The 16095-nt window shown below is 42.1% G+C and overlaps 1 protein-coding gene across 2 annotated transcripts in view; it reads right to left on the bottom strand.

The window, feature by feature from the left end:
- Nucleotides 1-3427: 3427 nt before the first annotated feature.
- acat2 (acetyl-CoA acetyltransferase 2) overlaps nucleotides 3428-16095 on the bottom strand; it is a 119467-nt gene continuing 106799 nt past the window's right edge. The window contains exons 9-10 of one of the 2 annotated variants that reach the window (XR_013888260.1): nucleotides 15276-15611; nucleotides 3428-11353 (exon numbers count right to left, since the gene is read on the bottom strand). Coding sequence is in view for 1 of the 2 variants with exons in the window: in XM_080200315.1 (XP_080056441.1) it covers nucleotides 15441-15611 (171 nt within the window). In the remaining variant the exon portion in view is untranslated. Of the gene's footprint in view, nucleotides 15612-16095 lie in introns of both variants that reach the window. The other variant, XM_080200315.1, reaches the window with a different exon arrangement.

Here is a 16095-nt window from a genome sequence, read left to right as displayed (position 1 = left end):
CCTATTTCTAATCTCTGCCCATACTACCTCAACTGACAAGTCCTCATCAAACTTCCTCTCCGACACTGTGATATAGTCCTTGACTAGCAATGCTACCCCACCCCCCCTTCTACCTTCTTCTCTACTCCGACTAAAGCATTTGTACCCCGGAACCTGCAACAACCATTCCTGACCCTGCTCTATCCATGTCTCTGAAATGGCCACAACATCAAAGTCCCAGGTACTGATCCACGCTGCAAGTTCATCCACTTTATTGCGAATACTCCTCGCATTAAAGTATACGCATTTCAAACCCTGCTCCGCCCCACCCCCACTATGCCGTGCCTTGCATTCCCCAACTATGCCCCCCTCACTTTCACCCCCTCTACTCACGATCCCACCCCCCCCTCCGAATCAGTTTAAACCTCCCTGCATAGCCTTTGCAAATTTACCCCCCAGGATATTGATTCCCCTCTGGTTCAGGTGTAGACCATCACTCTTATAGAGGTCCCACCTTCCCCAGAACGAGCCCCAATTGCTCAAGTACCTGAACCCCTCCCTCCTGCACCATCCCCTCAGCCACGAGTTCAAACTTTCCCTCTCTCTATTCCTCTCTAAACTATCCCGTGGCACAGGCAAGAGTCCGGATATAACTACTCTTCCAGACTTGGCCTTTAGTTTCCACCCCAACTCCATAAATCTTTGCTTAATATCCCCTTCCCTTAATCTCCCTATGTCATGTGTCCCCACATGAACTATAACTTGGGGTTGATCTCCCTCTCCTCTAAGAGTCCTGAATACCTTGTCTGATACATCCCGGACCCCAGCCCCTGGTAGGCAACACACCAGCCCTGAGTCCCTACCCTTACCTCCGACTCTCCTATCCGTCCCCATAACTGTGGAGTCCCCAATCACGAGGCCCAATCTCTTACCCCTAACCACCTGAGGTTTCCCAATAGGCTCACCCCCAGAGACCTGCTCCCTTTGGCTATCCCCAGTTGATTCGCACCACAGCCCGACCGACCCAGCTCTTAGAGCCAATCCTTATCCCGAAGTTACGGATCTGACTTGCTGACTTCCCTTACCTACATTGTTCCAACATGCCAGAGGCTGTTCACCTTGGAGACAATATATTTATATATTTATATTTATATTTTTATATTTATAATTTATATATTTATATTGACAGTATATTTACCTCATTCTGTTGTTCCTGCTTTTCAACCCTTCCACAAAATTACTTATTTTCTTCTTCTAGCTTCTCATCTAACCTCTCATGATTTCTACTTCAAAGGAAAGAGCACATGGTTCCCTCCAAGGTTTAAATCCTTTCCTAAAATTTCAACTTACTTTCCAATTTTATTTAAACCCACCTTTGTAAAATCACAATTAGAGGAGGAACATTAAAACATTAAAACAAACAACAAAACATCTACGCAATCACTTTGTTAAACACACAGACATGGAAGCTTTCAACATTCATTCCACAGCACTTCCTCTTTTATTCAAACTTAAAATTTTGCAACAACCACCACCTACATTTGACAAGCAACCAGACCACACAAACACACTAAAACACAAAAACTAAAATTTCTCCTCTCCACCTCTTAGCCCATTCTACCAATTCATCATAATCTTGGGACATAATCACTCCCATAATTAGAATAGTTTGGGGAGCGCTAGAGAGCCTATCCTTGAAAGCCTGGATGAATGCTTGATCCCCCCAACCCAGGTTTCCTTGTTCTGAGCACTCTTGATATACCTGGAACAAAACAAAGGGGAAGCTCCTTCCCCTTTTAACTGTTTTGTTGTGGTAATTCTGCTCCAGTTAATGGGAGCATTCCCTTATACCCTCTGAATCTCTGTTTTAAACTGGGTGAAGGGTGCCTGTTGGATATCTATCTCCGATGTTAGGGGGACTACTTGTGTCCACCTTCCCCCACTACAATCCTGTGCTGGAGGAGCGGCGGGTCCACCTGCCTTCACTTATCCATTGGATGGGCTGCCCTGACCAGCTGGTGTATGTCTCTCAGGTGTAATTGGTGACACCACCAGATTGTGTCTAATTCTTCCCAGAATTTAGTATTTGCGCTTCTAGGTTATAATTTACCCAGGGAAGCCATCATCTGCTGTCTCTCATCTGGGGTGAAGGGTTTATAATTCGCTTTTGGCTGCGGGTCACTGGTGCTAAGTTGTGCTCTAGGGCTTCCCACTCCCCTGGAGGAGCGGTTGGTCCCTGTAATGTGGACTCATAAGGAGTTAGAGGAACAGTTTCCCCTCTCCATTGCTTCTCTTCTAATACTTGGTTTTGTTTCTCCAGTTCCCTCACTCAGGATTCTAATTCTCTAATCTTTGTTTTGTCTTCACTCCACTTCTTAGTAGAGGTGACTATTTGCTCAATTAGACCAGCTAATTGATGTATTAGCATTACTCCTATCTTCTTTGTCTTGTTCAATGTGGATGGCCGTAAAACAGTAGATAAGGGTCATGGGTGGAGGGGTGGACTGGTGGTGTTAAAATGGCAGCGTGGGCTCGTTGGGCCGAAGGACCTGTTTCCCGGGCTGTTTTGTTCTTTGTTCCTTTTTTCTTTATCTATCCACTTTCTCTGCGGCTCGAAGTTCTGAGAAGTATCCCAGCCATCCTTTTGCATTCTCTTTATTAGTTTTATTAACTGACTGTCATGTAAATTTCAATGAGGGAACCTGCAGATTCCATTTTTAACTTCATTATCTGCCATTTTGCAGACTTCACTACCCCAGCCACGATTACTCCCTAATAAAGTGTGCTCTCTACCGCAGGGACTTCACTAACCCCGGCCACTATTACTACTCTAGCACCATGTTTCACAACCGTTTCAAGGTTTCAACTTATACTCATGGTGGCCACTGTTACCACTTTGGCAATCTAAACCAGATTCCGGTTTAGGTCAGAGTTGATCAAGCTCTTTTTCCGCCCCGCTTTCACAACATTAACAGTACAGTTCCCAATTTCACAAACTTTCATGCAATCAGATGGCAACTTTGCGTTTGTTCGCCACTACAGAGTTTGATGTTAATCGACCTTTGCCACTTGTGCTTCACAATCCTAAGTGCCCTTGGTGTCTCTTTTCCCACTTCAATACCCGACCATAGCGTGGGGAATTTCCCCTCTTAATATCCGGTCTAAGGCGAGGTTCAGAGACAGGCACTACCTTGTCCTCTTGTCGGTCAGCACAAGTCATAGTTACTTATCACTATCAGCAGTTAGTACTTAGCACTATACCATATACAACAATACTTGTTACTACAAATATCCCTTAAGTTTAACCCCTTGCAAACTGTATTCTTGACCTCTCACAGATTCAGTGATCTGTAGCCCGGTTCCGATCGTGGCCAATCAATCTCACCAGTAATAGGATCTTCGCTGACTACACCAATGGTTGTGGAAAATTACCACTTCAGAGTCAGACTGGGGGTGCAACAATACAATTTTATTTAACAAAACTTTGTGGAAAAAGGCACTGGCACTCCGCAGTGCTGGGCAGCTACCTTCTCTCAACGATACAATAGGAGCGGTTCATCTTTATACCCTTTACACAATAGATGGACCGGACACCATTAACAATTCGTTATAGACAGATACAGACATGAGCATTTTAATATCGCATTGTTCCATGAATGGATACATTTCCTCTTTATTAATGACTTAGTTTCGGTCTATACATACAGTAATTGGTTTTCCTGCATTTATGTATTTCCGTTCCCATTCGTGGCTAATCTCTTTATCAGACCCCGTTGTCCCAGGACTATCTTTATCTTTAAGGTGTCTGGCTTCCTGCAGTATTCGTTCCCTGTATGTTTAATTCAAATAACTATCTGTCCTGTATGTTTAAATTTCAAGTACTTGTTTGCATTAAAAGTTAGTGCCTGCTTAATGTCTTTTAACCCTTCATGTGGCAGCAGCTATTTTATGCCAGGTATCCATCTTTATGATTTTTCCCCATCACATATGGTATGTGACCTCCAATGGAATCTGTCCAAGATTTGTGATTTTATACTTAATCTGTCTGGAGGCAAGCTCCTGTGAACTACTTCTTTGGGCCAAGGACCCAGGAGAAAACTTCTTGGAAGTAAGGTGAATGTTTTAACATTTGAACACAAGATTTGTTCTTGCTGTAATACACCTCCTGGCAAGCATCCTTGTCTTGCCATGGGTTGTTCTTGCGTTAACTCCAAGAAGAGTTTTGATGAGGATAGATATCCTGTTCAAAGAAATGAAGTCTATGGTGAATTAAAGACCAATGCCTTGCTCCTTGAAATCTATGAGTATACTCAGAAGACTGAATGAAGGGACAAAAAGGCCATAGGAAAATTAACCTTGGTGGGGCATTGTGATGATTCAAGTGCAATTAATATAAATACATAGTTATTTTCTTGTTAAAGGGAATGTTTAACATTTTAGATTTATTATGCTGGCAGCTGGTGTGTCTGAAAAATATTTAGCTCAAGGGTGTAAAAGCAAGTTAGTAACTCATTTTCAGCTCAGAATTTGTTACTCAGATAGAGTTAATAGGCTCTTGTTTATACAAGAAATTCCCTTGATGATAGTTGATTGAAAGGGTCATGTGATAAACTTGGTCATAGCAGAGAGAAAGGATCTTTTGCAGTTATAGAGTTGCAGTACTAGCTGGGAGTCTGCTGAAGTCAGAGGTCTACAAGCTACTCTAAAATTAATTTTCTCTCTGAAAACTTTAAGATTGTTAACATAATTTATAGCAAGTATACTTACGATTGATAACTATATTTAGTGACATTTAAGTCTCTAAGAAGAAAGTTGCTTATTTGGAACTGAAACAGTCATAAGGTAGAAAGTAAAGGCAACAGGGAGCAAATAAGATGCTTGAGGAGTATAAAAAGTGCAAGAAACTACTTAAGAAAGAAATCAGGAGGGCTAAAAGAAGACATGAAGTTGCTTTGGCAGTCAAGGTGAAGGATAATCCTAAGAGCTTCTACAGGTATATTAAGAGCATAAGGATAGTAAGGGATAAAATTGGACCTGGTGAAGATCAGAGTGGCCGGCTATATATGGAACAAAAGAAATGGGGAAGATATTAAATGAGTTTTTTGCATCTGTATTTGAAACTGGCATGGAGTCTATGGACATAAGGCAAACAAGTAGAGAAGTCATGGAACCTATACAGATTAAAGGGGAGGAGGTGCTTGCTGTCTTGAGTAGATAAAGCCCCAGGACTGGACAGGGTATTTCCTCAGATCTTGAAGGAGACTAGTGTTGAAACTGCAGGGACTCTGGCAGATATATTTAAAATGTCGGTATCCACGGGTGAGGTGCCGGATGATTAGAGGACAGCTCATGCTGTTCCATTGTTTAAACAAGGTTCAAAAATCTAGGAAATTACAGGCCGGTAAGTTTGACGTCAGTAGTATGTAAATTATTGGAAGCAGTACTAAGAGATAGGATCTACAAATATTTGGATGGACAGGGACTTGTTAGGGAGAGTTAACACGGCTTGTGCGTGGTAGGTCATGTTTAATCTGTTAGGGTTTTTCGAGGAGGTTACCGGGGAAGTGGATGAAGGGAAGGCAGCGGATATTGTCTACATGGACTTCAGTAAGGCCTTTGACAAGGTCCTGCATGGGAAGTTAGTTAGGAAGGTTCAGTTGCTAGGTATACATGGAGAGGTAGTAAATTGGATTAGACATTGGCTCAGTGGAAGAAGCCAGAGAGTGGTAGTGGAGGATTGCTTCTCTGAGTGGAGGCCTGTGATTAGTGGTGTGCCACAGGGATCAGTGCTGGGTCCATTGTTTGTCATCTATATCATTGATCTGGATGATAATGTGGTAAACTGGATCAGCAAATTTGCTGATGATACAAAGATTGGAAGTGTAGTGGACAGTGAGGAAGGTTTTCAAAGCTTGCAGAGGGATCTGTACCAGCTAGAAAAATGGGCTGAAAAATGGCAGATGGAGTTTAATGCAGACAAGTGTGAGGTATTGCACTTTGGAAGGACAAACCAAGGCAGAACATACAAGGTAAATGGTAGGATACTGAAGAGTGCAGTAGAACAGAGGGATCTGGGAATACAGATACATAATTCCCTAAAAGTGGAGTCACAGGTAGATAGGGTCATAAAGTGTGCTTTTGGTACATTGGCCTTTATAAATCAAAGTATTGAGTATAAGAGTTGGAATGTTATGGAGAGGTTGTATAGGACACTGGTGAGGCCAAATTTAGAGTATAGTGTGCAGTTTTGGTCACCTAATTACAGGAAGGATATTAATAAAGTTGAAAGAGCGCAGAGAAGGTTTACAAGGATGTTGCCGGGACTTGAGAAACTGAGTTACAGAGAAAGGTTGAATAGGTTAGGACTTTAGAAGAATGAGGGGAGATTTGATAGCGGTATACTTTGAATACTTTGCATCAGTATTCACAAAGGAGGGACATGTTGACTGGGAGTCTCTCAGAGGGATGTGTTGACCCGTTAGAGAAAATCTCAATTACAAGGGAGGAAGTGTTAGGTTTTCTAAGGAACATTAAGACAGACAAATCCCCAGGGCCTGATGGCATCTATCCTAGAATGCTCAGGGAGACAAGAGATGAAATTGCTAGGCCTCTAACAGAAATCTTTTGTGTCTTCACTGGACACAGGTAAGGTCCCAGAGGATTGGAGGATAGCAAATGTGGTCCCGTTATTTAAGAAGGGTAGCAAGAATAACCCGGATAATTATAAGCCGGTGAGCTTGATGTCCGTGGTAGGGAAATTGTTGGAGAGGATTCTCAGAAATAGGATGTATGCACATTTAGAACGGAATAATCTCATTAGCGATAGACAGCATGGTTTTGTAAGAGGGAGGTCATGCCTCACAAATTTGGTTGAGTTTTTTGAGGAGATGACAAAAATGATTGATGAGGGAAGGGCTGTGGATGTTGTCAATATGGATTTTAGTAAAGCGTTTGACAAAGTTCCTCATGGCAGGTTGGTGCAAAAGGTTAAATCTCACAGGATAAAAGGGGAGCTAGCTAGATGGGTGGAGAACTGGCTTGGCCATAGAAGAGAGGGTAGCAGTGGAAGGGTCTTTTTCCGGATGGAGGTCTGTGACTAGTGGTGTTCGCAGGGCTCTGTACTGGGATCTCTATGATTTGGAAGAAGATGTAGCTGGTGTAATCAGTAAGTTTGCGGACAACACAAAGATGGCTGGACTTGCGGATAGCAATAAACACTGTCAGAGAATATAGCAGGATATAGATAGGCTGAAAAATTGGGCAGAGAAATGGCAGATGGAATTTAATCCAGATAAATGCGAAGTGATGCATTTTGGTAGAACTAATGTAGGGAGGAGCTATACAATAAATGGCAAAACCATCAGGAGTATAGACACACAGAGGGACCTGGGTGAGCAGGTCCACAGATCCTTAAAGGTGATAACACAAGTGGAGAGGGTGGTGAAGAAAGCATATGGCATACTTGCCTTTATAGGACGGGGCACAGAGTATAAAAATTGGCGTCTGATGTTACAGCTATATAGAACGTTGGTTAGGCCACATTTGGAATACTGCGTCCAGTTCTGGTCGCCACACTACCAGAAGGACGTGGAGTCTTTGGAGACAGTACAGAGAAGGTTTACCAGGATGTTGCCTGGTATGGAGGGTCTTAGCTATGAGGAGAGATTGGGTTCCTGGAAAGAAGGAGGATGATGGGTGACCTAATAGAGGTGTATAAAATTATGGGCATAGATAGGGTGAACAGTGGGAAGCTTTTTCCCAGGTTGGAGGTGACGAACACAAGGGGTCACAAGTTCAAGGTGAGGGGGGCAAGGTTTAACACAGATGTCAGAGGGACGTATTTTACACAGAGGGTGGTGGGGACCTGGAATGCACTACCAAGCAAGGTGGTAGAGGCGGACACGCTGGGATCGTTTAAGACTTATCTGGATAGCCACATGAACAGATTGGGAATGGAGGGATACAAATGAATAGTCTAGTTAGAAGCATGAGCGGCGCAGACTTGGAGGGCCGAAGGGCCTGTTTCCTGTGCTGTATTGTTCTTTGAGAACAAACCAAGTTTCTACAACCTCTCCTCATAGCTAATGTCCTCCACACCAGGCAACATCCTGGTAAATCTTTTCTGTACCCTCTCCAAAGCTTCCACATCCTTCCGGTAGTGTGGTGACCAGAATTGAACACTATATTCCAAGTGCAGCCTAAATAAGGTTCTATAAAGCTGCAACATGACTTGACAATTTTTAAACTCAATGCCCTGGCCGATGAAGGCAAGAGTGCCATATGCCTCCTTGACTATGTTATCCACTTGTGTTGCCACTTTCAGTAACTTGTGGATCTGTACACCCAGATCTCTGCCCACTCACTCCGCCTGTCCAAATCACACTGAAGCATCTCTGCATCCTCCTCACAATGGGACAGTGGTCCCACACAGCTTTGAGTCATGTGCAAATCTGGAGATATCAGGGGTGATTTTCAGCCTGTACTCGTTGTGCGTAGGAATGCTAATGGGGGTTCAAGATCCAGCAAAACATGTGAATTGCGTATCGCACCAGTGGGATCACGATTTTCAATGACTCTTGCTAGCAATGCAATCAGATTCACACTAATCTCAGGGTCAGAGATTCCTGAGATTGGCAGGTCATCTCCTCCTTCAAGTATGATGTTTGTGCGTTTTTTAAATTTGGCACTTGGATCTGAGGGCATCTAAGCCACTCCACAGTGAAAAACGTTGGGAAGTCCCCACAGCATGAGGTTCCCAGCTGTTACAACATGATTTCCAAAATTCCCAGTTCCCAGCACAGGGCTGGGTCCCAGAATGAAAAATTCCACCCCCTCATAATATTTAAAAACTGCTTGGATATGTACTTAAAGCACTGAAATCTACAAGGCTAAGGACCCAGACAATGAGATTAGATTGCAAGACTTCTTAACATCCAATGAGGGCACAACTTCCTTGCATGCAATGGTACCTGAGGTGCATTTTCCCAACATTGCTGTGACAAGACTTTAACACAGATTAAAAGAGGATTTAAAGCTTTACAAGAAAATGACATACTGTGCTGGTGTTGTATTGAAGCGTTGGAGAGAAAAATAAGAATCTTTGTTTTAAATAGAGTTGAGAAATCTTCACTCAATCAAATCTTCACAAATTTGATTGAGTTTTTTGAAGGGGTAATCAAGAAGGTAGATGAGGGCAGTGCAGTTGATGTTGTCTAATGGACTTTAGCAAGGCCATTGACAAGGTACCTCATGGTAAGTTGTTGCATAAGGTGAAATCTCACGGGATCCAGGGTGAGGAATCTAAACGGATACAAAATTGGCTTGATGACAGAAGCCAGAGGTGGTTGTAGAGGATTGTTTTTCAAACTGGAGGCCTGTGACCAGTGGTGTGCTTCAGGGATCAGTGTTGGGTCCACTGTTATTTGTCATTTCTATTAATGATTTGGATGAGAATATGGGAGGCATGGTTAGTAAGTTTGCAGATGACACCAAGATTGGTGGCACAGTGGATAACGAAGAAAGGTATCTCCGATTGCAACGGGATCTTGATCAACTGGGCCAGTTGGCTGGTGGAGATAGCAGATGGAGTTTAATTTAGACAAATGCGAGGTGATGCATTTTGGTAAGCTGAACCAGGGCCAGACTTACTCAGTTAATGGTAGAGCATTGGGGAGAGTTACAGAACAAAGAAATCTAGGGGTACATGTTCATAGCTCCTTGAAAGTGGAGTCACAGGTGGACAGAGTGGTGAAGAGGACATTCAGCATGCTTGGTTTCATTGGTCAGAACACTGAATACAGGAGTTGAGATGTCTTGTTAAAGTTGTACAAGACATTGGTAAGGCCACATTTGGAGTACTGTGTACAGTTCTGGTCACCCTATTATATTAAACTAGAAAAAGTGCAGAAAAAATGTACTAGGATGCTACCGGGACTTGATGGTTTGAGTTATAAGGAGAGGCTGGATAGACAGGGAGTTTTTCCTCTGGAGCATAGAAAGCTGAGGGGTGATCTTCTAGCGGTCTATAAAATAATGAGGAGCATCAATCAGCTAGATAGTCAATATCTTTTTCCAAAGGTAGGGGAGTCTAAAACTAGAGACCATAGGTTTAAGGTGAGAGGGGAGAGATACAAAAGTGTCCAGAGGGGCAATTTTTTCACGCAGATGAGTGTCTGGAACAAGCTGCCAGAAGTAGTGGTAGAGGCGGGTACAATTTTGTCTTTTAAAATGCGTTTGGACAGTTACATGGGTACGATGGGTATAAAGGGATATGGACCAAATGTGGGCAATTGGGATTAGCTTCAGGGTTTAAAAAAAAAGGCAGCATGGACAAGTTGGGCTGAAGAGCCTATTTCCATGGTGTAAACCTCTCTGACTCTCTCCCTCTGCCAGTTCCAATTCAGTTACATTAAATTTGTTTCTATTGAAATGTGGGTTGTGAAAGAAAACCCACATTGTGACAATAAAGATGAGAATTGACACTTTGATAAAATGTATTTTTTTCTCCCGTGAACAAAACTCTATTTTGTTTAGGTCTTAGTATTAGCCCAGATGAAGTATGGGGATGAATTACTTAAATTCTACATTTACTCCCCTGCCCAATCTGTTACGAGAGTGAGGCAGAAAAATGTGACATTAATGTACCTTTAAGAGGTTCTTTTTTTAAAATCATGATCTCTGCAGCTCTCAGTCAGTGTTTCTCAGCTATGGCCACCAGTTTGACCGCAGATGTCCTTTTATTGCTGCTTAAATATTTATTTTTATTGGGTTGTTTATGCCTCTGCATTGTTAGGGGAAAAAAACTCATTGGCAAGTCAGGTGATAGTTTTTCATTTTTCAGTTTGGAGCTGCAGGTTTGGGTTTTAGTTTCAGAAGGGGCATTAAGCTGAAAAGAAGTCCCTCTCTCTCTGATTTTATGGCATTCTGCTGGTCATCTGCTTTCTGGAGGAGATATCTGTAGTGTTAATTTGCCTAGAGTCCCTGGTGTTTTGGGAAGCTGTTCTGACTCTATCCAAAGAACTGCAGGCCTTATCCAAAGATCTCAAGTCCAGTATCACATGAGCATTAGTCTTTGTGATTTTAAACCTATTTAAAGGGTCTTTTGTCTATGGGATTGGTTTGATTGGAACACATCAGATATATTTGTTAAGGGTTATAATGGTTGTTTTATTTCTTGTTTGTAATTGATGAGTTCTTGCTAATTTTCTTATTATACATATCAACTATATTGTTAAGTAAACCTGTTGATAAAAGTTTCCAAGTGGGTCTTTTGAATCATACCTGAAGTGAAACACATCATGCTTATTGTAGCCAAATTCAAGATGCAAATCTTATGATCCAGGCAGGTGCCATCAAACATTTTGGAGTTTCTTATCTGAACCATAACAAAAAAGAATGGTATGATCACTTAAAATTCAGGTCTTGGTCTCTTGGATCTATTTTGTATCGGATAACAAAGATCAGTACAGTCACATCATACTCAGTCAGAAACTGTTAAGATGGACTCCAGGACAACAGCCAGAGATATGTGGATAAAAGAAGTAACTGTGTCACATGGATGGTCATGAGCAAGATGATTTATGGCGAATTCAGTATTTAATTTCTCTTTCCATGCTGTACTTAATTACTTGACTGTGCTCATTAGAAGCAGAAACTGCACATTTGAACTTGTATTTGGATTCAGCCCACTCAGCCAAATTGAACTTTTACGATTCATTAATCTGGCACAAAATGGAAATTATGATTTGTTCAAAAACAAGGAAAAGTACATCACAGGGACAGGCCCTTTGATCCTCCAAGTCTGCACCGATCATGATGCCTGCCTAAACTAAAATAATTTGCACTTATGGAGTCCATAACCTTCAATTCCCATCCTATTCATGTATGCACCTAGTTGCCCCTTAAATGCTGCAATTGTACTTGCTCCTACCACCTCCCTAGACAGTGTGTTCCAAACATTCACCACCCTCTGTATGAAAAACTTGCCTCGCACATCTCCTCTAAATTTTCTCTTATATCTATCTGCAACTCCACCAATTTTTGTGTCATTTGCGAACTTACTAATCAGACCAGCTACATTTTCTTCCAAATCATTTATATACACTATGAACCACAAAGGTCCCAGAACTGACGCCTGTAGAATATCGCTAGTCATAGCCTTCCATTCAGAAAAACACCCTGCTACTGCTATCCTCTGTCTTCTCTGGCCAAGTCAGTTCTATATCCATTTAGACAGCTCTCCTCTGATCCCGTGTGACTTCACCTTTCATACCAGTCTAACATGAGGTACCTCGTCAAAAGCTTTACTGAAGTCCACGTATACAACGTCCATTGCCTTTCCCTCATCTATCATCACTTCCTCACAAAACTCAATCAAGTTAGTGAGGCATGAATTCCCCTTCACAAAACCATACTATCTATCACTAATAAGTCCATCTGTTTCCAAGTGTGAGTAAATCCTGTCCCTAAGAATCTTTTCCAATAATTTCCCTAAGGTAACTTCCCCAAGGTAAAATATGTTTGCCTAATATGGTTCAATTCTTTGGTGAAATAACAGGGAGGGTTGATGAAGATAAAGTGATTGATACATACTGACTTTCAATACAAAGAGGCACAATAAATCAAATTTATTTTCTATTGGGAACAATAATCTCATTATATAGTGAAAGACAGTGTGGATTAAGTTGAACCATCGCCACAAAACGGGCATGTGAATCAAAATTAATCTACATCAATTCACTGTAGACAACATGCTAACTTTGTGCTGCCTGCACAGTTGAATGTTTTCTGAATGCATCCTCACACCACTTAAAGCCAGCTTGCACTGCTTTAACCCAGTCTGGAAGGTACCTTACAGCTGAGGCAGGCACTGGCATGAGTAAATGAATCTCTCCTGGAAAATGTGAAACAGTGAGCTCCAAGCTTTCCTCACAAAGTATTGGACATGTTAGTGAAAGAAGCGGAGAGTAGAAGAGATGTTTTGTGGTTGCAAGGCCTAGTAGACTCTCTACAGAGGGAGCAAGTAGCTGCAGAGGTTAAAGCCAGTTTTTAAGCACCCACAATTTGAATGCAACACTATAAGAAGTTCAAAGAAAGTGCACAAGTGATCAAGATCAGCAAATGCATCTTCAAACACCATATCCAATCAACCTCACACTAGCCTCCGACACTATTCAAAGCACTACACTCCCATTAGTCACCTACCAACAAGCTCTATCAATAAGGATTTACACCTAACGTTTACTTCACTTTCACAGTCAGAACTGCTGTAAACCTCACACACACACATACCACAATTCAGGCATGACAGGCAAATTTTGGTAGGGCTGAAATCACTGAAGTTTACAGTATCCTTGGGTCTGAAATGCATTGTCTGGAAGTGTGGTGGAGGCAGGTTCAATTAAGGCACTCAAGAGAATGCCCAAGGGCGGGACATTGGTTAGCATTGCTGCTTCACAGCTCCAGGGACCTGGGTTTGATTTCCGGCTTGGGTCACTGTCTGTGTGGAGTTTGCACATTCTCCTCGTGTCTGCGTGGGTTTCCTCCAGGTGCTCTGGTTTCCTCCCACAGTCCAAAGATGTGCGGGTTAGTTTGATTGGCTATGCTAAAATTGCCCCTTAGTGTCCTGAGATGCGTAGGTTATAGGATCAGCGGGTAAATGTGTAGGGATATGGGGGTAGGGCCTGGGTGGGATTGTGGTCAGTGCAGACTTGATGGGCCAGATGGCCTCTTTCTGCTCTGTAGGATTTCAATGGTTCTAGAGCATTAGATGACTATTTGAATAGAAACAATATGCAAGGCTGTAGGGGAAAATGGAGAGAATGGCACTAAATTAAAACATTCATTTGAAGAGCTGGTGCAGTCACAATGCCCTGATGGCCTCCATCTGCACCATAACAATTCTGGAGCAGTTAACTAATCCTCCTTCTCACATCTCACTTGCCTCTTTTCCAGGCTTTTGATTTATAAGATGCAGATGTTGTGAGCAAGCATCCCCATCCACTAACAACAACTTATTCTTGTGTCTATCTTTTCAGATAACCAAGAGGCGAACCTGGCCAGGCACTGGGGGTATGCTGAAGAGACAGTAATTCCACATTCACAACCACTGGCTCAGAAGACAGTATGTGTAATTCAGGAGTGAGCTGCAAACAGAGGCAAGGATTGTACAGTTCACCAAGGATAGGTTCTATTACAGAGGATCCGGGTAAAATAACATATAGGAGAAGGTACGTTGTTGGTGCATTGGCAGGACTGTCAAAAAGCCTCTGGTCAATGACAACGAGAATGGAGGAGCCTAGCACCAACTTGGAACAGAGTTTCTGAAAAGCTTAGAAATCATCTTTTTGGTGGTGAATTTGTGGAATAAACCATAATGCATCATCTGATGATTGATGTCACAGCATCCACCCAGCACCTGAGAATGATAAGGAAGCTCAGACTGCTACCATCATGGCTATGAATTACAGTATAGATAAAGGGGTTTATGGTCCAGCACTCTTTCCCCAAAAATTACTAAGATTGAAAATTACTGACATCACACCCCGGGTTGTCTTGGTAATTTCTTTGAGTATTCATCTTTTCATATCTGCCTGTGCCCTTGCTGGTGAAACAATCATCCCTGACAGGCTGAGATGACGGTCTGCATTTCAGACGTGGAGTTGATTTGAAGGTCATCTGCTGTTTCCCCACTGAATGCCAGCAATCACCTACTCACTAGCTATGCTGCAGCCACTGAGGTAACATTAGGGTAGTCAAAAATAGAATATGGACAGCACAGCAATTCACAAGTGATGCTGAGTTAATTTGTAAGTTTAATTTAGAATGTTTATTTTGACTTTTATTTTTCCATTGCAGCTAAATGGACTCTGTAAGGGTTAATAAAAGAGGGATAGTAAAGCAGGGAATGTTGGTGAATGGGGAATTGGGGCTGTCATTACTGGTTTTAGTTTCTGTACTTTTTATAATGTCCACATTTTAACTTGCAGTCTGGTTACATGCTTTACATACAGAACACTGATCATTTATTGCTAACTGGTTCCAAAGTGTAAAGTCACGGAAACATATATGCCCCATTAATAAAGTCCTTACACAAATAACAACCCTAACTTGTTTCTCTAATCCAACTGCAGTTATTTCTAGACATTCATGGGAGGTTGATACATTTATGTGAGGCTAAAAGCAGAGCAGGAAATATCATCGTGGGCAATTTGCAAACTTATGGCATCTCTCTTCCTCACTACAAATTGTTTTCTTTCATTACACCTTAATAATAATGGCTCGTATTGTGGACTCACCATTATTTTGCAGCAAATTTTGGACAAAAGTATTGAAGGCGAAAAATCAAATCATCAATGAGTCGGCAATCACCCTTTAATTCTGTTATGGCGAAGAAGCCATGTGAAATGTCTGTTCACTTTTATCCAGTGTAGGATTTGTTGCAACCAAAGCACAAGTCTGATTCATTGCCTTTCAATACACATTGCTATTCCCATTCCACCACCAATGCACAAAGCAGCGATTCCACGTTTTCCTCCAGTTCTCTCCAAAGCGTAGATAAGTGTGACCAGGATGCGACACCCAGACATTCCCAAGGGATGACCTAAAGCTATGGCGCCACCTTGGACATTTACCTAGAAAAACACAATCAGATATAAGAACATAAGAACGTAAGAACTAGGAGCAGGAGTAGGCCATTTGGCCCCTCAAGCCTGCTCCGCCATTCAATAAGGTCATGGGTTATCTTTTCATGGACTCGGTTCCACTTACCTGCCCGCTCACCATAACCCTTAATTCCTTTACTGTTCAAAAATTTATCTATCTTTGCCTTAAAAATATTCAATGACGTAGTCTCAACTGCTTCACTAGGCAGGGAACTCCACAGATTCACAACCCTTTGTATGAAGAAATTTGTCCTCAACTCAGTCCTAAATTGGGTCCCTCTCATTTTGAAGCCATGCCTCCTAGTTCTAGTATTACCTGCCAGTGGAAACAACTTCCCTGCTTCTATATTATCTATTCCCTTCATAATCTTATATGTTTCTATAAGATCTCTGCTCATTCTTCTGAATTCTAATGAGTATAGCCCCAGTCTACTCAGGCTGTCCTCATAAGCCA

The sequence above is a fragment of the Carcharhinus amblyrhynchos genome, chromosome 12 (assembly GCF_965287045.1).
Source record: "Carcharhinus amblyrhynchos chromosome 12, sCarAmb.v2.hapA, whole genome shotgun sequence".
Classification (NCBI taxonomy): Eukaryota; Metazoa; Chordata; class Chondrichthyes; order Carcharhiniformes; family Carcharhinidae; genus Carcharhinus; species Carcharhinus amblyrhynchos.
Note: the sequence above shows the minus strand (reverse complement) of the source record. Positions and strands in the feature narration are given on the sequence as shown.